This window comes from Muscardinus avellanarius (assembly GCF_963383645.1).
Source record: "Muscardinus avellanarius genome assembly, chromosome: 4".
Taxonomy (NCBI): domain Eukaryota; kingdom Metazoa; phylum Chordata; class Mammalia; order Rodentia; family Gliridae; genus Muscardinus; species Muscardinus avellanarius.
In genome coordinates, this window is record NC_137789.1 from 70,347,841 (window position 1) to 70,368,860 (window position 21,020).

At 37.4% G+C, this 21,020-nt stretch overlaps 1 protein-coding gene across 1 annotated transcript in view; it reads right to left on the bottom strand.

Moving 5' to 3' along the window:
- MCMDC2 (minichromosome maintenance domain containing 2) overlaps positions 1-20,479 on the bottom strand; it is a gene marked incomplete at both ends in the record, with an annotated part of 54,412 nt that extends 33,933 nt beyond the window's left edge. Inside the window, 8 exons of the mRNA XM_080695334.1 lie at positions 3,155-3,392; positions 5,313-5,438; positions 16,764-16,868; positions 16,989-17,111; positions 17,955-18,150; positions 20,034-20,093; positions 20,163-20,293; positions 20,386-20,479. Of these exons, the coding sequence (XP_080551460.1) occupies positions 3,155-3,392; positions 5,313-5,438; positions 16,764-16,868; positions 16,989-17,111; positions 17,955-18,150; positions 20,034-20,093; positions 20,163-20,293; positions 20,386-20,479 (1,073 nt within the window). The remainder of the gene's footprint in view (positions 1-3,154; positions 3,393-5,312; positions 5,439-16,763; positions 16,869-16,988; positions 17,112-17,954; positions 18,151-20,033; positions 20,094-20,162; positions 20,294-20,385) is intronic.
- Between the last annotated feature and the right edge of the window lie 541 nt (positions 20,480-21,020).

The window sequence follows — 21,020 nt, forward strand, 5'->3', positions numbered from 1 at the left end:
TAGCCTCAGCAAATAGTGAGACTCTAATCAACCTAGTGAGACTATGTTTCAAAGTTAAAAAATAGGGCTCGGGGTATAGCTCAGAGGTAGAATGCTCCTGGATTCAATCCCCAGTACAACACACACAAAACAAAAAGAAAGAAAGGAAGAAGGAAGCGAGAGAGAGAGGGAGAGAGAGGGAGAGAGAGGAAGAGAGAGAGAGAGAGAGAGAGAGAGAGAGAGAGAGAGAGAGAGAGAGAGAGAGAGAGAGAGAGAGAGGGAGAGAGAGAGAAAAGAAAAAAGGAAAAGAAAGCACATATCCACAAAAAGACTTATGTTAGAATGCCTACTGCAGGGCTAGGGGCATATAGCTCAGTGGTAGAGCACTACCCAAACATGTGTATGGCCTAGCAACACACACACACACACACACACACACACAATTTACAGTACCCAGGCATGGTGGTGCATATTAGTAATCCCAATACTGGGGAGGCTGAGACAAGAGGATTACAGGTTCAAAGACGGCCTCAGCTACTTAGTGAGGATCTCCACAACTTAGTGAGAACTTGTTTCAAAATAAAGAATAAAAAATAGGCCTTAGATGTAGAATGACCCTGGGTTCAATCCCCAGTACAAGAAAGAAAGAAAGAGAAAGAGAGAAAGAAAGAAAGAGAAAAGAAAGAAGCTGGGTGTGGTGATGCACACTTTTGATCCCAGCATTCAGGACCCTGAGACAGGAGGATCGCGCGCGGTTCATGGACAGCCTCAGCTACTTAGTGAGGCTCTTTGCAACTCAGTGAGACCCTGTTTCAAAATAAAGAATTAAAAAATAGGGCTAGGGGTGTAGCTTGGAGGTAGAATGCCCCTGGGCTTCATTCTCAGTATTGCAAAAAAGAAAGAAAGAAAGAAAGAAAGAAAGAAAGAGAGAGAGAGAGAAAGAAAGAAAGGAAGGAAGAAGAAAGAAAGAGAGGGAGGATAGGGATATAGCTATAGCTCAGAGGTAAAATGTCCCTTTGTTCAATTCCATTACCACCCAAAATAAAAGTTTACAGCAGATTTATTCATAATATTCAAAACATGCAAAATCAAAACTTTCATCACTAGAAGAGATAATTGTGGTATAGTCGTATAATGAACTACTATTTATCAATAAAAACAATGAACTAGCTGGGCATGGTGGCATACGCTTGTAATCCCAACATTTGGGAGACTGAGACAAGATGATCGTGGTTCACAGACAGCTTCAGCTACTTAGTGAGGCTCTTTGCAACTCAGTGAGACCCTGTTTCAAAATAAAGAATAAAAAAATAGGGCTGGGGTTTAGCTCAGAAATAGAACGCCCCTGAGTTCCATCCCCAGTACCACAAAAACAAAAACAAACAAAAAAATGAACTCTTGATGTATACAAAATTGGATCAATCTCAACAATATTATATTGAGCAAGGGAGACTATACACAGAAACAATGCATTTTATGGTTCCACTTATATGAAGTTCAAGAAAAGAAGAATTAATCTATGATAACAGAAATCACCTGTGGAAATAAGAACCATCTGAAAGAGAAAATGAGACAAATTTCTAGAATGATAAGAATATTCTGTCTTCCTTTGGTGGTAGTTATAGGAGTGTATGAATTTGTCAAAATTTATTGTTTTTAATAATAATAATGATCTAATTATTTCACTATATATAATTTTTTAAGAGAAATAAGAAATCAATTTCCCATACAGTCCCAAACACCATAAGGAAAGCCAAAAGACTGATGATAAAGAATAACAAAGGCCTTAATTTTTTACAGGTATCATAACTCAGTAATAAACATTAACAACTTCAATATAAAAGATGGGCAGAAACCTGGCATGGTGGAGCACGCTTGTAATCCCAACATTTGGGAGGCTGAGACAGGAGGATCGTGGTACTTGGACAGCCTCAGCTACTTAATGAGGCCCTTTGCAACCCAGTGAGACCCTGTTTCAAAATAAAGAATAAAAAATTAGGACTGAGGGTATAGCTTGGAGGTAAAATGCCCCTGGGTTCCAACCCCAGTACTGAGAGGAAAAAAAAAAATAGGTAAGGTCAAGAACAAGAAGTTTGTAGAAAAACATTGCAAGTATTTAATAAGCTCCAAATTATGCTGAAATTTATTTCCAATTAAAATTAAAATAAAACACCATTTCACCCAACAGATGGCAAAACTTAAAAGTTTGACAATACTCAGAGTTGGAGAGCCTGAGGAAGCAAATACTTTATGCTCTATTAGTAGAGGAATCAATCAGTGCAAGCTGTAGCTTTGACACCATATTTACATTGCCAGTGATGATTTAATTTTAGCAAAACATCATATGTTAGGTTAATTTAATGTTAATTTAAAGTTTTAAAAATTTTAAATTCATTCTACAAATTTATTTTGGTTTAGAATTGCATATAAGATATCAATATAAGTAATATATTGGCAATTTCTTAAAAAAAACTTCATGAGCATTTAAGTAACTTTAAAAAAAGTGTACTTGCTAGTGGGGAGCCCCAAAATGCTAAAGAGAAGTTTATTCTGATTCCCCCCCACAAAAGATCCCAGTAATTTTGGTCTTTCTTCCAGCCTCATTGGTGTACAGTGAATCAATATTATTTAATGAAATCTGTAAGAAAGAAAAATAAAATAGTTTGTTGGCTTTTAGGGAGAAGCTGAACACTAAACATTGAGGTAGGGAATGGGGAAAAGGAAGCCTGAGAAAGATGAGTTTATTTGTAAAGGTCTGAATGGGGAAATCATTGAAAGCAACAACTCTTTTCTTTTTGTGTGTGTGGGTGTGATACTGGGGACTGAACCCAGGGGTATTCTACCTCTGAGATATACCCCCAGCCTTTTTATTTTTAAATAGGGTCTCATTAAGTTGCTGAGGCTCTTGTTAAATTACCATGTGCTGGCTGAACCTGCGATCCTCCGGTCTTAGCCTTCCAAGTGCTGGGATTACAAATGAGCACGACCATGCCCAGCTGAAAGCGATGATTCTAATTTTCAATTCATCTTTAAGTTCCAGACTTTACTGATAAAAGCTGATTTAAATACTTACAATACTTATATTCTACAGAGTAATCTAGTGATGATACTAATAGGATTTATGCAACTCTATGATCAGTTTCTAATTTGGAAAGGTTCTTTGCATATATTTTACCTGTCTACAAGTAGAGTATCACTTGTTATAATTAAAATATCCAGAAAATCTTCTAGTTTCTTGTTATGGTCACTTGTCTGTACTAAGCTCATCAACAAACAGAGTTTGAGCAAATTGTAAGTCCCAGGAGGAATAATTTCTGATGCAAAGATATTGGCAAGTATTGCTGTAAACTTCCAGCATGAGTTAGAAGTCAAGGAGAGGAGACATCTGAAGTTCTCACTAATTCCTGAAGGAGCTGAAAATAAGTAACAGAAACAGCAATTGGCCAGACGTGGTGGTGCACACTTGTAATCCCAGCATTTGGGACGCTGAGACAGAAGAATTGCCATTCGCGGACAGCCTCAGCTACTTGGTAAGGCCCTCCGCAACTTAGTGAGACCCTGTTTCAAATAAAGAATTAAAAAAGGGCAGGGGGTATAGCTTGGAGGTTGAAGTCCCCTGGGTTCCATCCCCAGATGTGCAAAAAAGAAGAAAAGAAAAAGAAAAAAAATAAAGCTGAAGGTGTAGCTCAGAGGTAGAATGCCTCTGGGTTTCATCCCCAGTACCCCCCCATCCTTGATTTTATTTATTCAAAATACTATGAAATTATACTTTTTAATGATGTTATATGCAAACTTTTATAATTATATTAAATTATGATCAGAGGTCATTCTTGTCTATCTTTTCCATCCCACAGAATGTAATAAAAGGAAGTAGTCACCTCCCTGTACCTACATAGATTGACTGTGCGTTTAAGGCAAATTTCTCTTTCTTTTTTTTTTTTTTTGTGGTAATGGGGATGGAACCCAGGGGCATTCTACCTCTGAGCGATACCCCCAGTCCTATTTTTTATTCTTTATTTTAAAACAGGGTCTCACTGAGTTTCAAAGGGCCTCACTAAGTAGTAGCTGAGGCTATCTGTGAACCACGATCCTCCTCTTTCAATTCTCTTTTAAAGGATATCATAGAGCTGCTTGCTTCTTCAATTCTTGCCCTTCTTCTTCTTCTTCTTCTTCTTCTTCTTCTTCTTCTTCTTCTTCTTCTTCTTCTTCTTCTTCTTCTTCTTGTGGTACTGGGATTCCTGGAAACCCTTCTACTACTTCCGGGCTATACTCCCAGACCTATATATATATGTATGTATATATTATTATTATTACTATTATTATTATTATTAATTATTATTATTTGGAAACAGGGTCTCTTAAGCCAGCAAAGCTGGCTTCGAACCTGCACGATCCTCCTGTCTCCGCCTCCCAAGTGCGGGGATTATAGTGTGCACCATCACACCCAGCTAGCTCATGGAGCTTCTTTATTATGAATTTACTACTATTTTTCTGTGTTTGAAAGGATATTAACTTCTGTAAAGACTAATGAGAAGAATGGGAAGTTCTGAAATCTTTAAAGAAAAGATTATATTCCAATACTTTGAAAGCATTGTGCTGAATTGTACTATAAAATTTCTAGATCTACGCTTTGAAAGCATTGTGCTGTAGTGTATTGTAAATTTCTAGACCTACTACTTTGAAAGCATTGTGCTGTATTACACTATAAATTTCTAGATCGTCTTCACTCTCCCACTGTTGACTTTCTCCAACTCTTGAAAAGGTTAAGTGATTTATTTTTCCAACTGGTCAGTTTGGGAGGAATGGTTTGCATGAATAACCCAGTCCTTTTCTCCTTCCTCTTGGGCTTCCATCATGGATGTCATCATGATTTTCTCTGTTCACTGATACTCATGGACTGAGGCTTACCTTAGTGAGGCTCTTGCAACATTTTGGTGGTTAAATCTGGGTAGTAATTCTGGAGTTTATCATAAGGAAGTATACAAATAAGTCATGTTCTGTTACTAACACCCTAAAATAATTAACAGTAGGAAATATAAAAATATCACTGTGGCCCATTAGTGCTTGATTTCTGCAACATTATTTATTTGTTTATTTAGTGCTGGAGATTGAACCCAGAGACATTCTACTTTTCAGCTACATCCCTAGTCCTTGTCATTTTTATTTTTTATTTTAAAACAGGGGCTCAGTTGCTGAGGCTGGCCTCAAACTTCCTTTGATCTTCCTGTCTCAGCCTCCCAATTACTGAGATTGATGGCTGGCTGTGAACTAAGATCCTCCTGTCTCAGCCACTACTCCTGGCTAACTATTTGTTAATATATAATTTTTCTTACCTTTTGGATCACAAAAAGTGATGCTGTTTGCTTCTATACAGATAGCAGTTTGTGAAGTTTTGACACAGGCTGGAATTCCAATAATTTTATATTCATTGCCTATATTCATTTTATTCACTAATTCATCTAAAATGATTCAACACAGAAAACAGTATTCACTAAATGAAACTTAAACATGACTATATAGTTCAGAGATTCAGAACCAGTAACAATTGAATTAGTAATGAAATATTTAACTTGTTTACTATAATATCAATATACAATGGTAACAATTTAAACTGAGGCAGTTTTATTGCTGTTAAATTTTTTATTTTATTTTGGGGGGTATTGGGGATGGAACCCAGGGGCATTCTACCTCCAAGCTATACCTCCAGCCCTATTTTTTATTCTTTATTTTGAAACAGGATCTCAATGAGTTGCAGAGGGCCTCATCAAGTAGCTGAGGCTGTCTGAGAACCACGATCGTCCTGTCTCAGCCTCCCAAATGCTGGGATTACAAGCATGTGCCACGATGCCTGGCTTATTGCTGGTAAATTTTGATACTTGTGTGCAACAGGAGGCATGTGACATAGTGTCTTCAAGAAACATGTGACACCAGGATATTCATATCTCATTTTACATATGAAGACACTGATAGCATGAGTAACTTGTACAAGGCAATAACTAGTAATATTCACATCTCATTCAGCCTGCCCCCAAAGTCTACCCTTATATACTACACTAGGTTATTTTCTAATACCTTACAGATTGACAAAGATTTAGTGTGAGTTCAATGTTTATTATTTTATTCTATTTTTTGTGGTACTGGGGATTGAACCCAGGGGTCTTCTACCTCAGAGCTATACCCCCATCCTGTTTTTATTTTTTATTTTGAAACAAGGTCTCACTAAATTTCAGAGGGCCTCACAAGTTGCTGAACCTGTGATTTTTCTGTCTCAGCCTCCCAAGAACTGGGATTACAATTATGCACCAGCACATCTGGATTTCAATTTTTTTGCATTTATTTTTATTATTTTTTATTTTTATATGAAACATATTAAAAATGGCATATATTCAGAATGTGCTTGGTGCCCTCCCCCCCACACTTCCCCTTCCCAATAATGAGTTCCAAGTCAATCATGTTACATTTATATTTTTACACAAATTCAGATGTAGCTCTTTCATTAATCAATCTCAGCCTTCTTCCTCTCCTATCCTTCCATTCTAGTTTTGGTGAGGTTTCTCCTCCATTATCTGGAGTCACTCTGGTACCCCTAATACTCCTCAGTTTGGGCATATTAGAGGAAACATAAGTCCCTTCTCTTTCTGTGCTTGGCTGATCTCACTAAACATAATGTTCTCCAGGTCTTTCCATCTTCTTGTGAATGACATGATTTTGTTCTTCTTTATAGCTGAGTAGAATTCCATTGTGTGTATTTTCCATAATTTTGCAATCCATTCATCTGTTGATGGAGACCTAGGTTGGTTCCATATTCTACCTATTACAAATTGTGCTGCTATGAACATGGGTATGCATATGTTACTGTAGTTCTCTGATTTCAACCCATTTGGACAATACCCAGGAGAGGTACAGCCAGATCATATGATGGATCTATTCCCAGTTTTCTAAGGAATCCCCACACTGACCTCCATAGTGTCTGAACTCGTTTGCACTCCGCTGAAGTAGTTTGCACTCCCACCAACAGTGTAAGAGTTCCTCTTTCCCCACTTCCTAGCCAGCATTTGTTATTATTTTATTTCTTTATGCTTGCCACTCTGATTGGGGTTAGATGGAATCTCAGTGCAGTTTTGATTTGCATCTCCCTGATGCCTAATGATGTTGAACATCTTTTCATGTATCTATTGGCCATTTGTATCTCTTTTGTGAAGTGTCTATTCAGTTCAGTTGCCCATTTCTTGATTGGGTTATTTGTTTTGGTAGAGTCTTTTGAGCTCTTTGTATATTCTAGATATTAGCCCTCTATCAGAGTGGTGGCTGGTAAAGATCTTCTACCATTGTGTAGGCTCTCTCTTTAGGTTCTTTTGTGTGTGTGTGTGTGTGTGTGTGTGTGTGTGTGTGTGTGTGTTTGTTTATTACTGAGGGTGGAACCCAGGGACTTTCTACCTCCAGAGTATACTCCCAGACCAATTTTATTTTTATGGAAACAGGGTCTAAGTTGCTGAGAGCCTCAATAAGTAGCTGAGGCTGGCTTTGAACCTGTGAGATCCTCCTGTCTCGGCCTCCCAAAAGCGGGAATTACAAGCATCTTCTTCAATTTCTATCTTTAATGTTTTATATTTTTTTGTTATAGAGGTCTTTTACATCTTTGGTTAGGTTTATTCCTAGGTATTTTATTGGTTTAGAGGTTATAGTGAATGAAACTGTTTTCTTCATTTCTTTCATTGTAGATATATTGTTGGCATAAAGAAAAACAACTGATTTCTTTAGATTGATTTGTATCCTGCAACTTTGCTGAATTGGTTAATCAGCTCCAGTAGTCTTTTGGTTGAGTTTTTTGGGTCTTCTAGATAAAGGATCATGTCATCTGCAAATAAGGATAGTTTTAATTCTTCTCTTCCTATTTGAATTCCTTTGATTTCCTTCTCTTGTCTTATTGCTATGGCAAGAGTCTTGAGGACTATGTTTAAAAGGAGTGGTGATAGTGGGCATCCTTGTCTTGTTCCTGATTTTAGAGGAAATTCTTGCAGTTTCTTCCCATTCAAAATGATGTTGGCTTTGGGTTTATTGTATATTGCCTTAATGATGTTGAAATACATTCCTTCTATTCCAATTTTCTTCAATGTTTTTAACACAAATGGGTGTTGGATTTTGTCGAATGCTTTTCCAGCATCTATTGATATGATCATGTGGTTTTTGTTCACAATTCTATTTATGTGGTGAATAATGTGTATTGATTTGCATATGTTGAACCAGCCTTGCTTTTCTGGGATGAAACCAACTTGGTTGTGGTGCACAATTCTCTTGATATAGTTTTGAATGCATATGGCTAGTATTTTGTTTAGAATTTTTGCATCTATGTTCATCAAGGATATTGGTCTGTAATTTTCTTTTCTTGCGGTATCTTTATTTGGTTTGGGGATTAATGTAATACTGGCCTCATAGAAGGAATTTGGGAGAATTTCATCTCTTTCAGTTTCACAGAACAATTTGTGAAGTACTGGGATTAGTTCTTCACTGAAGGTTTTGTAGAATTCAGCTGGAAACCCATCAGGGCCTGAGATTTTCTTTGATGGCAGAATTTTTATTGCTGTTTCTATTTCTTTGCTTGCTATTGGTTGGTTTAGGCTTGCTATGTCCTCTTGGTTCAGTTTAGGTAGGTTATATGTGCTTAGAAATCTAATGATTTCTTCCATGTTTTCCAGGCTATTGGAGTATAAATTTTCAAAATAGTTTCTGGTAATCCTTTAAATTCCTTCACTGTCTGTGGTGATATCTCCTTTTCATTTTTTATTTTAATAATTTGAGTTGATTCTTTCTTTTGGTTAGGTTGGCCAGGGGGTTGTCAATCTTATTAATCTTTTCAAAGAACTAGGTTTTTGTTTTTTGATTCTTTAAATTATTTTTTTCTTCTTTATCTTATTAGTTTCTGCTTTGATTTTATTAATTGCCTGCCTTCTGCTGGCTTTGGGATTAGACTGTTGTAGTCTTTCCAGGTTCTTGGGATGTGTCATTAGGTTGTTTATTTGGCAACTCTCTGTTCTTCTTATGTGGGCACTCAATGATATAAGTGTTCCTCTTGACACTGCCTTCAAAGTGTCCCATAAATTTTGGTAAGTTGTTTCTCTATTTTCAATTATTATGAAAATTTATTTCTTCCCTAATTTCTGATCTCACCTACTTATTGTTCAATAGTGTATCATTCAATCACCATGTATTTAAATAGTTTCTTTTGGATTTCTTGTTGATTTTTACTTTTATTCCATTATGGTCTGAAAAGATGCAAGGAATTATATTACATCTTTTGAATTTGCTGGTGCTTGCTTTGTGGCTCAGGATGTGATCTGTTTTGGAGAAGGCTTTGTGGGCTGCTGGGAAGAATGTGTATTCTGTTGTTCTATATAAATATTTTGTATATGTCTATTAGGTCCATTTGGCTTATAGTTTTCTTTAATTCTAAAGAGTATTTACTCATCTTTTGCCTTGAAGATCGATCTAGTGGTGTGACAGGTGTGTTGAAGTCTCCCAATATTATTGTATTTGGATCTATTTGAGATCTGATGTGCAGAAGGGTTTGTTTTACAAATGTGGCTGCACCCACATTTGGGGCATAAACATTTACTATCATGATGTCTTCTTGGTGGATTGTTCCTTTTAACCAAAGTAAGTGTCATGCTTTATCTCTTCTGATGTGGTTTAGTTTAAAGTCTGTTTTGTTGGATATCAGCATTGCTACCCCTACCCGTTTTTGTCTCCATTAGCATGATATATCTTTTTCCATCCTTTCACTTTCAGTCTGTGAATGTCTTTGGCTGTAAGATGAGTTTCTTGCAAACAACATATATTTGGATTATGTTTTTTAATCCACATTGCCAGTCTATGTCTTTTTTTTTTTTTTTTTTGGATGGAATCCAGGGGCATTTGACCTCTGAGCTATACCCCCTGCCCTGTTTTTTATTCTTTATTTTGAAACAGGTTCTCACTAAGTTGTGGAGAGTGTCAGTAAGTAGCTGAGGCTGTCCACGAACTGCCATCCTCCAGTCTCAGCCTCCCAAATGCTGGGATTACAAGCATGCGCCACCACATCCAGTTCAGTCTATGTCTTTTGACTGGTGAGTTAAGTCCTTTGATGTTCAGAGTTATTATTGAAATCTGATTTTTGTTTCCTGTCATTTTGTGTTTTGTCTTCCCTTTGGTATCCTGTTATTATTTCTTTTTTACTTAGATGCCCTGTTGATCAACTTCATCTCTTCTCTGATTCTGAAAATTGCTTTTTTCTTCTTTATGGTTTATTTCTTTAAGTATTTTCTCTAGTGTTGGCTTTGAATTCATGAATTTTTTGAGATTCTGCATATCTTGAAACACTTTTGTTTCTCCATCAATTTTGAATATTAATTTTGCTGGACATAGCAGTTTTGGTTTGAAGTTGTTTTTTTCCAGGGTCTGGATCACATCATACCAGTCTCTCCTGGCATTTGAGACTTGGGCTGTATAGTGTGGGGTAATTTTTATTGTTTTGCCCCTATGTGCCACCCTTCCTTTTTTCTCACTGCTCTTAACATTCTTTACTTGGCCACTATGTTGGTCATTGTGATTATTACTTGGTGTGGGTATGTCCTTTAATCTTGTCTTAATGATGTTCTATATGTCTCCTGGACATATAGGTATAAGTCTCTTTCCATGTTTGGAAAATTCTCTAAAATTATTTCTCTGAAGAGATTATGAATGCCCTTGGTCTGTACCTCCACCCCTTCTTCAATGCCTTTTATCTGTAAGTTAGGACATTTCATATTGTCCCATAGTTGTTGGATGTTTAGGTTTTGTTACTGTAATGACTTCTGTATGCTGTTGACTGTTTTTGGTTTAAAACGAACTGTTTTCTAACAGTGATATTCTACTTTCCATTTCATCTAATCTTCCAGAATTTCTTTCTGTTGCTGTTTTCATTTCATTTACTGACTCTTTCATTTAATTCTAGACCTCTTTCTGATTCTTTCTTAGTGTCTCCATTTCCTCTTTAATTTTCTGTACACTTGTTTTGAAGCCTTTCATCATATTGTAGATCAGGATTTGAAATTCCCCTTCTTATATTTCTTGTAGGTCAGTATTCATGATTTCTGTTGTCTCTTCACTATTCCTAGTTCTCTTATTTTCAAGGATCTCAGGCTTGTTTTTTTTGATGTCCTCACATCTTTTGTGGGTATTATGTTTAATCCAATCTTATTAGGAATTTAGAGGTGTCAGCAGGTAAGCAGTGCTTTTTCCAATGGTGAGGGTTGGATAATGGGGGAGAAGCTGAGGTGATGGGTACAGAATTTGGGTAAGGTAGAGGATATGATTAGGTTGAGTAAGAATTTAAGTACATTAAGGTAGTATCTGGTTGAAAATGAGAGAAGGTTAGATAGTAGGACTCTTGTAGTTAGTAGAGTATTTAAGTATGGAGATTTGAAATACCTTGAATGTTAAACATAGAGATTCAGTAAGGGAAAATAAAGAAATGGGGGAAGAAGCAAACAAACATGAATAAAGTAACAAAACAAGATACAAAAGCTAATAATTATACATCAATGAAAAAAACAAAAGAAAAAAGAAATGAGAAGAGAAAAAAATAAAAAAGGACAAAAATAAAATAAAAAGAACTAGTGATAATGTGAGAAAACAAACAACCAAACCAACAAAAAACCCACATAAAAGAAAAGAAAAAAAATGGATCAACAACAACACAAAAACCAGTCCTACTAATTTACAAATATGGGTTTTGTGTAATATCTGTATGTCTGATCACTGTGGTAGATTCTGGAGTATATTCCAATGTCTCTTATTTGCTCTGTACTCTATTGTCAGCTTTTGAACACAGTCTCTGCTTAAACCCCTCTCTCGCCTCTGCCAGTTTGTGTGGAGGGCATCTAATATAGACTTGGCCCAACCCCCTGTGACTCTGTGCAGGTATTATGCCTTGAGCACCTTTCCTGTGTCTCTGGAGGTTCCAACCAGGCTAGCCCACTGGGTTTAGTGGCAGGTCCCGCGGCTTCTCTGGGCACATATGGTTATCTGGCTGGGTCTCTGGAGGGCTCACTGTGCTGCTGGTTCCTGCGGCTTTTCTGGGCGCACACGATTACCTAGTCCTGCTCCGGGTCTCTGAAGAGCTTGCTGTGCTGCCGCGGGAGCCACCTTTGGTGAGCACATAGGCTTTTGGTTCTGGCACTGCTTGCCGCTTAAGATGTTGGAGGTCAGCCGGGCATGGTGGCGCACACTTGTAATCCCCGCGCTTGCAAGGCGAGACAGGAGGATCACGCTGGTTCAGAGCCAGCCTTGCTGGCTTAAGAGACCCTGTTTCCACATAAAAAAGTTAAAAAATAGGTCTGGGAGTGTAGCCCGTGGGAGAGTATTCCAGAGGTAGAAAGGGCTTCCAGGAACCCCAGTACCACCAAAAAAAAAAAAAAAGATGTTGGAGGTCTGTGGCTGCTTTCAAGCACTTGGATTATTTTTCTGAAGTTCTTGGGGCTGCTGTACTGGTGTTGGCCAGAGATCAGATATGCGGTTTGGGCCTATGGCCCGTGGTGGTGCCAGTGGCCTGTCCGTAGCAGGTGTGTCCTGAGCTTGGGTTTTTTTGCAATGGGTCTCATAGTTCAGAGTTATTAAATTCCTTCCACTGTGGTTTCCTGTTTCTGTTTTGGTTTATAAACTGTATTTTGCTTGCCTAGACGCTGCCTTCTTAGTAGTTGAACTTTATTTGTTTCAGCTACTGAGATGTGCCGCATCCCGCAGTCGCCATTCAATCAATGTTTATTTTTAAAAATACACTTAAGCCGGGCGTGGTGGCACACACTTAATCCCCACACTTGGGAGGCAGCGACAGGAGGATCTCACAGGTTTGAAGCCAGCTGCGCTGGCTTAAGAGACCCTGTTTCCAAATACAAATATAAAAATAGGTCTGGGAGTGTAACCCGGAGGTAGAAGAGTTTCCAGGAACCTCAGTACCACCAAAAATTAATAAATAAAAATAAATAAATAAATAAAAATAAAAATACACTTAAGGCTGGTGTGGTGGTGCACGCTTGTAATCCCAGCATTTGGGAGGCTGAGACCGGAGGATTGTGGCTCATGGACAGCCCCAGCTACTTAGTGAGGCCCTTCATAACTTAGTGAGACCCTGTTTCAAAAAATAAAGAATAAAAATAGGGCAGGGGTTGTAGCTCGGAGGTCGAATACCCCTAGGTTCTATCCCCAGACCAGAAAAAAAAAAGGCTAAAAAAAAATAGGGTTGGGGTGTAGCTCAGAGGTAGAATGCCCCTGGGTTCCATTCCTAGTACCACAAAAACAAAAAACAAAACAAAACAAAACAAAACAAAAAAAACACTCAAAAGCTCGGTGTGGTGGCACACATTTGTAATTCCAGTACTTGGGAGGTTGAGACAGGTGGATCACAGGTTTGTGACCAGCCTCAGCTACTTAGTGAGGCACTTACTGAGACCTTGTTTTAAAGTAAAGAATAAAAAATAGGGCTTGAGATATAGCTCAGAGTAGAATGCCTCTGGGTTCCATCTACAGTACTGCAAAAAATAAAATAAAAATATACTCAAAATTTTAATCTTCCATTCCACAGTTAGATATTGGTTAGCAGTTAAGCTATAAAAGAAAGGTTTACAAGGAAAGCAAGGGTTAAGTTTTCTCTGTACAGAAGATCAAATAGTGATTTTCTTCTCCCCACCTATTTAGCTCTAGAGAGGATACTGATGTACCTTTTAGACCTAAAAGGTAAGAACCAGGCTCTACAGTTGAGAAAGGAAAAACAAAAACAAACACTAAAACCCCAAACCAACAGCCAAACAAAAAGCCCCTACAGAGCTGGGCATGATGGCTCATGTTTGTAATCCCAGTATTTGGGAGGCTGAGACTGGAGGATTACGGTTCATGGTTCATGGACATTCTTAGCTGCTTAGTGAGGTCCTCCACAACTTAGTGAGACTGTTTCCAAATAAAGAATAAAAAATAGGGCAGGGGGTGTGGCTCTGAGGTTGAATGCCCCAGGGTTCCATCAGAAAGCCCCTACAAAATGTAAAATTGAAGTACAAAAGGAAAATAAAGATACAGAGACAATCATCTCACTAAATGAATAGTTTTCAACTATTACATGGAATTTCAGAGTTAGGTGTGTATGTCATGAGGTCACTAAAGGTCAAGAGAAAGACAAAGAGGCTGGGAATTTAGCAAACCTCTTCTGATGTCAACCCAAAAGGCCTGCTTTTACTTGATTTTTTTTTCTATATTTTGCGGTACTGGGGATGAAACCCAGGGGCATGTATGTACTTCCAAGCTATACCCCCAGCCCTATTTTTTAGTCTTTTTTTTTTTTTTTTTTTTTTTTTGGTGTGTGTGGTACTGGAGATGGAACCCATGGGCTTTCTACTCCAAGGGTACACTCCCAGACCTTTTTTTTTTTTTTTTTTTTAGTATACTTTATTTGGAAACAGGGTCTCACTAAGTTGCTGAGAGCCTCACCAAGTAGCTAAGGCTGGTTTTGAACCTGCACAATCCTCCTGTCTCAACCTCCCAAGTGCTGGGATTACAAACGTGGGCCACTATGCTTGGTTTAGTCTTATTTTTTTTTTTTTTTGAAACAGGGTCTCACTGAGTTGTGAAAGGCCTCGCTAAGTAACTGAGGCTGTCTGCAAACTGGAATCCTCTGGTCTCAGCCTCTTGAATGCTGGGATTACAAGGGTGCACAACCATGCTCAGCTACTTGATTAATTTTAAACATGTATTTGGGTTCTTTTGAAGGGTTTTATTTAGAGAAAAGGATTTCTACAATAGTTGGATAGCCATTTATATTTCTATATTGCAATGTATGGTTTATATGTATATAATTATATATAGTATATAATTAATGAAGTAATTTAAAGTACAGGCTTTGAGGCTGATTGCCAGAGTTTGACTCTTGGCTGTGTAACTTACTAGTTGTGTGATTTTAGACAAGTCACTTAACCTCTCTATCTGTGACTCAGTTTTCACATTATAAAATGGAGATAATAACAGAACCTACTTCATAGGGTTGCTATAACTAAATAAGTTTATATATATGTATATTAGAATGCCTGGCACATAGTAATTGCTATGTAAAAAATATTTATTGTCATCTGGGTTTACATGTCTATCCCATTGAGAAAAGAGGGTGTGTGTGTATGTGTGTGTTTATGTTACTAGGAATTAAACCCAGATTGTTCTACCTCTGAGCTATATTCCTAGCCCTTTTTATTTTCATTTTTGAAACAAGGTCTCTCTGAGTTGATGAGAAGTTCACTAATTCTTGAGGCTCCCCTTGAACCTGTGATCCTCCTGTCTCAGCCTCCCAAGTACTGGGATTACTGGTGTGCTCCACCACACCCGAATTCTTTTTTATTTCTATTTTTTGTGGTACTAGGGATTGAACTCAGGAGGATTCTAACCCAAACTATATCCGCATCCCTATTTTTTATTCTTTATTTTGAAATAGGGTCTCACTAAGTTACAGAGGGCCTCACTAAGTAGCTAAGGTTGGCTGCAACCCTGCAATCCTCCTGTCTTAGCCTCACAAGTACTCATATTACAAGTGTGTGCCACCACACCCAACCATTATTTTTTATTTTGAAATAGTCTCAATAGGTTTCTGAGTGTCTTACTAAGTTGCTGAGACTGATCTTGAACTTGCAATCCTTTTGTTTCAGCCTCCCACATACTGGGATTACAGGCATATGAAAAGAGTTCTTGAGTCATGACTTTCCTAACTACTGTGTTTCCCATATGTACATGGTTGTCTTGTTTTGTGTTTGGTACTGGGGATTGAATTCAGGGGCATTCTACCTCTGAGCTACACTCCTAGTCTTTTTTATTTTGAAATAGGGTCTTGCTAAGTTGCTGAGGTTGTCCTCAAACCTACAATCCTGTCTCAGCCTCCCAAGAACTAGGATAATAGGTATACATCACCATGCAAGATCTCCAAGATCTCTCTTTCTGAACAGTTTTTTTTTTTTTTTTAAATTTTCAGTACTGGGGATGGAACCCAGGGGCATTCTACCTCTGAGCTACACTCCCGGGCCTATTTTTTATTCTTAATTTTGAAGCAGGGTCTTACTCAGTTGCAAAGGGCCTCACTAAATAGCTGAGGCTGTTTGCAAACCATGATTTTCCTGTCTCAGCCTCCCAAATGCTGGGATTACAAGCGTGTGCCACCTCATCTGGCTTTCTGAAGTTTTAATGTCTCCAGTTGATGAGTCCCACCCTCATTTTTACACACTGGCTTCTCAATACAGACTCACTTATTCCAGTGACTGACACTGATCATGATTTTCTCTTTCATGATAGACTGTCTACACAGAGGTACTTACCCACACAATTCTCAACAATTAGTAATATGTGAATGCTCATTCATTTATTTAACAAATAACATTTTTACTATGAGAAGTAAAAAACCCAAAGTCTCTACTTTCTTGAAGCTTATATTCTAGCTCAATAATCCTGTTATCAGTATAAGACATGTATATATAGAATAATGGGGGATACTTACATTAAAATGACTGTGACCCTGGCACTTAGTATAACACTCAGGACGTAGCAGGTGTTGATATATTTTTAAGTGACTGTATGCCTAAATGAATAATTAATATACTAGCTAATTATATTTCTTTTAAACAAAAACACTCAAGAATAAGATGATTTGCAATTTTTAAGATAGAGAAGTACATTTATAATACATAAGAATAAGCAAGTCAATTCCATATCTTATAGTAATTTGAGTTCAAACAGAATTTACATACCTCTTAGGAAAATTGTAAGAGACTGAAACCTAAATGGCTGGTTTCTAGAATATCCCTGAAAAGCATGAAGTGCTTTTGTGGTAATTATTTCAACTATCTGTTTATCTTCAAGCAAAGAACAAAACAAATTAGTTATTAGAATATATTCAATTCAATTTAATTCACATTAAAATATGATATATTTTGAAAATTATAATTGTAAGATATAAGAGCTTTTCTTTTTACCACCAAGTACTCTAAATTTTCTGTCTTCTTGAAGTGAAGATGAACATAGATTACACAAAAAGTCATTTCTTACTGTTGCAGATTCTGTAGCACCAGGCATGTGTACTCTTATATACTGAAATCCTGAAAAAAAAAAGTCATAAGCTAAATTTGCTTTCAGATTTATCTATTTTAAATCACTATTACTCTAATTCAAGGTATAATTAATTCAATTTGTACTTGGGTTCAGAGTAGATCCATTATTTATTCCATGGTTATTTTTTGCCAGGCACTGTCCTAAGGCACTGGTAAAATGGATGCTTAAACAAGCAATATATGTGGCAATGAGAAAGCTATTTTCTTTCTTTCTTTTTTTTTTTTTTTTTTTTTTGCGGTACTGGGAGTGGAATCCAGAGACATTCTACATCTGAGCTACACCCCTCCCAGCCCCATTTTTTAATGTTTTATTTTGAAACAGGGTCTCACTAAGTTGCAAAGGGCCTCACTAAATAGCTGAGGCTGTCTGCGAAACATGATCCTCCTGTCTCCTCCTCCTAAATGCTGGGATTACAAGCATGCAGCACCAAGTCCGCCAGATATTTTCAATATGTGAAATTCATTTGAAGAATGTTCAGAGAGGAGAGGAGGGCATCCAACTCAATGGCTGGGAGATAGAAAAGATGCTCTAGAGAAGGGCTGAACTAGTTAAACTAAAGGGTTAAGATAACACAGCAACACAATGAAGAGGGAACAGCAGAAACAGTTAGTATATAATGTATGAGAAAAACAAGTACTTCAGCAGTATAAGAGCACTTGTTAAATTGTGAAGGGGGAGAATGTATTTCAAGATTATGAAAAGTAAATTTATAAACATTAGGAAATATCAAATTTTTATATTCATTCTACTTTGTGAATATCTAGCAACTTATAAGCATGGCTTGGAACTAAACAAATTGTTTGCTGTTAGATTTTATTTTTTATAGTTACCTTTTGAAAGAGGGCATGCTTCATCTGAACAAAGGAATCTTGCACCTTGTGTATACTTGGTTACTGTTGTCAAGGCAATCACAATTCCTTGCATCATATAAAATCTCTGAGATGTATAATCAAATGGAAACTCACAAAGATCAAGGTGATAACTTGGCAGAAGAGGTAAATGTGTTAATTTCAGCACTATATTAATCTGGTAAGAACATAAAAATGGTATTGATAAAATTACAAATCCAATTGAATTTGCTTTATCATACAGTAAGTATATTGCAGAGTAAAGCAAGTAAATGATTTGTTAGTGTTGTTAGCAAAATTTTAAGCCTTAGAGCAAAATTTCAAAATTAAAGAAGTAATCTGGGTGTGGTGATGCATGCTTGTAATCCCAGTTTTGGGAGGCTGAGACAGGAGAACCAAAGTTTGAGGACAGCCTCAGCAATTTAGCAAAACTCTCAGCAACCTAGTAAGACCTTGTTTCAAGGCAAAAAATATAAAAGGTTGAGCGTGTAGCTTGGAGACAGAATGCCCCTTAGTTAAATTCCAAGTCCCTCCCTCTCTTCTCTTCTCTCTCTCTCTCTCTCTCTCTCTCTCTCTCTCTCTCTCTCTCTCTCTCTCTCTCTCTCTCACACACACACACACACACACACACACAAAGTTAATGATGCTGGGCATGGTGGCACATGCTTGTAATCCCAGTACTTGGCAGATTGAGACAGGAGGACTGCAGGTTCAAAGCTAGCCTCAGCAGTTTAGTGAGACTCTCAGCAACTTATTGAGACCCTGTTTCAAAATAAAAAAAAATACAAAAATAGGTCTGGGCATGTAGTGTAGGACCCCAGTACCCCAACCGCCTCGGCATTCGGAACTTTCCGCCCCAGTGCCCCTGTTTGCAGGTACTGGGACTTGCCGTTACTAGGACTTTACTTCCCTGTGTTCCAGGAACTAGCTCCCCATCAACCGTTGTTAGAAGACAAAAGTAACAATTCAGGGACTTTCCACTCACCAGAATAACAGGACCTTGGTTACCACAAACTGTCATTAGAGCTAAAAAATGTTATCTCTGGCCAAACCACCCAATCCTGAGACAGGTTAGAAATAAGAACCAATGATAATAAAACACCTAATGTTAACCACGCCTCTGTAATTAAAGTGTATAAAAGCTGCCAACATCTGTTGCTAAGGGTCGATTCCTCAACTTGAGAGGCGACCCCAGCGCTGGACATAATAAAACCTCTTGCAAATTGCATCGACTTCTGCCTGTGAGTGATTACTGGGAGGGTGCGTGCTTCCTGGGGGCCGTCAGGTCCAACAGTAGCCTTGAGGTAGAAGGCCCTTGGGTTCTATCCTCAGTACCACAAAAAAAAGTTAATGAAATAAAAAACATAATCTAACATTTTGATTAAGACTATATTATGAACTTATTTTTCTTTAAAAATATACATTTCTTGGCACATTTAAAAATAATTTAAGGCCGGGCGTGGTGGCGCACGCTTGTAATCCCCGCGCTTGGGAGGCGGAGACAGGAGGATGGCGCAGGTTCGAAGCCAGCTGTGGGCTGGCTTAGGAGACCCTGTTTCCAAAATGAAAATGTAAAAATAGGTCTGGGAGTGTAGCCCCGAGGCAGAAGGGCTTCCAGGAACCCCAGTACCACACACACAAAAAAATAATAATAATTTTAAAATGTCCACCCAGAAACAAAGAACACTACTGTGATATCAAAATATTTTTTTCCCACTGGTTCCTTTTAGTGCGGAAAGGAGGAAATAGTTAATTCTAGGAAATGGTTGATTCATCCTCCCAATCCAGCAAAATGTCTGCAAATTTTTTATTCTTTATTTTGAAACAGGCTCCTATTTTTTTTAAATCCTTTATTTTGAAACAGGGTCTCACTGAGTTGCAAAGAGCCTAAGTAGCTGAGGCTGTCTGCGAACTACTATCCTCCAGTCTTAGCCTCCCGAATGCTAGGTCCATTGAACTTTGAACAATGTAGTATACTTTTTCACAAACAAAAAACTATGAATAGGAAATATTAATGTATAAGTCATTGAATTTTATTTGTTAAAGTTAATTGAAACTTACTTGAGTTTCAGTTTGTAGTTGTCCAATTAATGAGAGAGTCTTAACAGCAATAAAACAGACCTGTGATGTCAAACAAACAAGTTACCAAAAATTTCATGAAGCATAAAAATCTTTCTTTCTTTCACTTACTGATTGAAAAACTTGAGCAGCTTTTAAAGGATGGTGTAATATGTGATTTCCAAGTTCAGCATCTAATTCGACAATGTCAGAAGGATTTATTAAAATATTGAATCTATAGACAGCATAGCTTTGTTTTGAATCTGTGAAAATACACAATTTTGAAAGTTAGGATAATTATATGTTGAAGTTTATTTAAATATTTCAAATATAAGGTCAACTTTACTGAACATACCATTGTAATACTTGCAATCGTTTATAAATTTTTGGAGACCTCCACTTCTATCAAGATAGATAAGGGCTGCCTCTTTCATTTTTAGATTCGCCATTTTCTCCTAGTTAATAATTTTTTCTACTACCAACTAATTAAGGCATTAGTTGCCGATAAAGACTGCAGGTGATAAACTCATGTAAAAGAGAGGAAAACCTAGGAATAAAAAATAAAGAAAATTGACTTTTGAAGACCTCTGATGTTATAAAACTATTAAACCTATAATTGAGAGTAAAATAAAACTAGGTAACATTTCCAATTGTAAAAGAATTCCTACACAAAGGGAAATAAAACTTTTTCTTTTACCAAATAACATTTCCCCCTCTTTTTGAAGGTGATGGTGGTGGTCCTGGGATTGAATCAAGGGCTTCACATATGTTAAACATGTGCTTTATCACTCAGCTACACTAATCAGCCTCAAATACTTTTTTTTTTTTTTTTGCATATGTGTGGTGCTGGGGTGGAAACCAACGACATTTTACCTTTGAGCCTCACCTCCAGCCCTATTTAATTTTTTTTTGTTTTGAAACCCCTTCACCAAGTCACCATGTGCTGACCTCGCCCTGTGATCCTTCTGTCTCAGCCTCCTAAGTACTGGG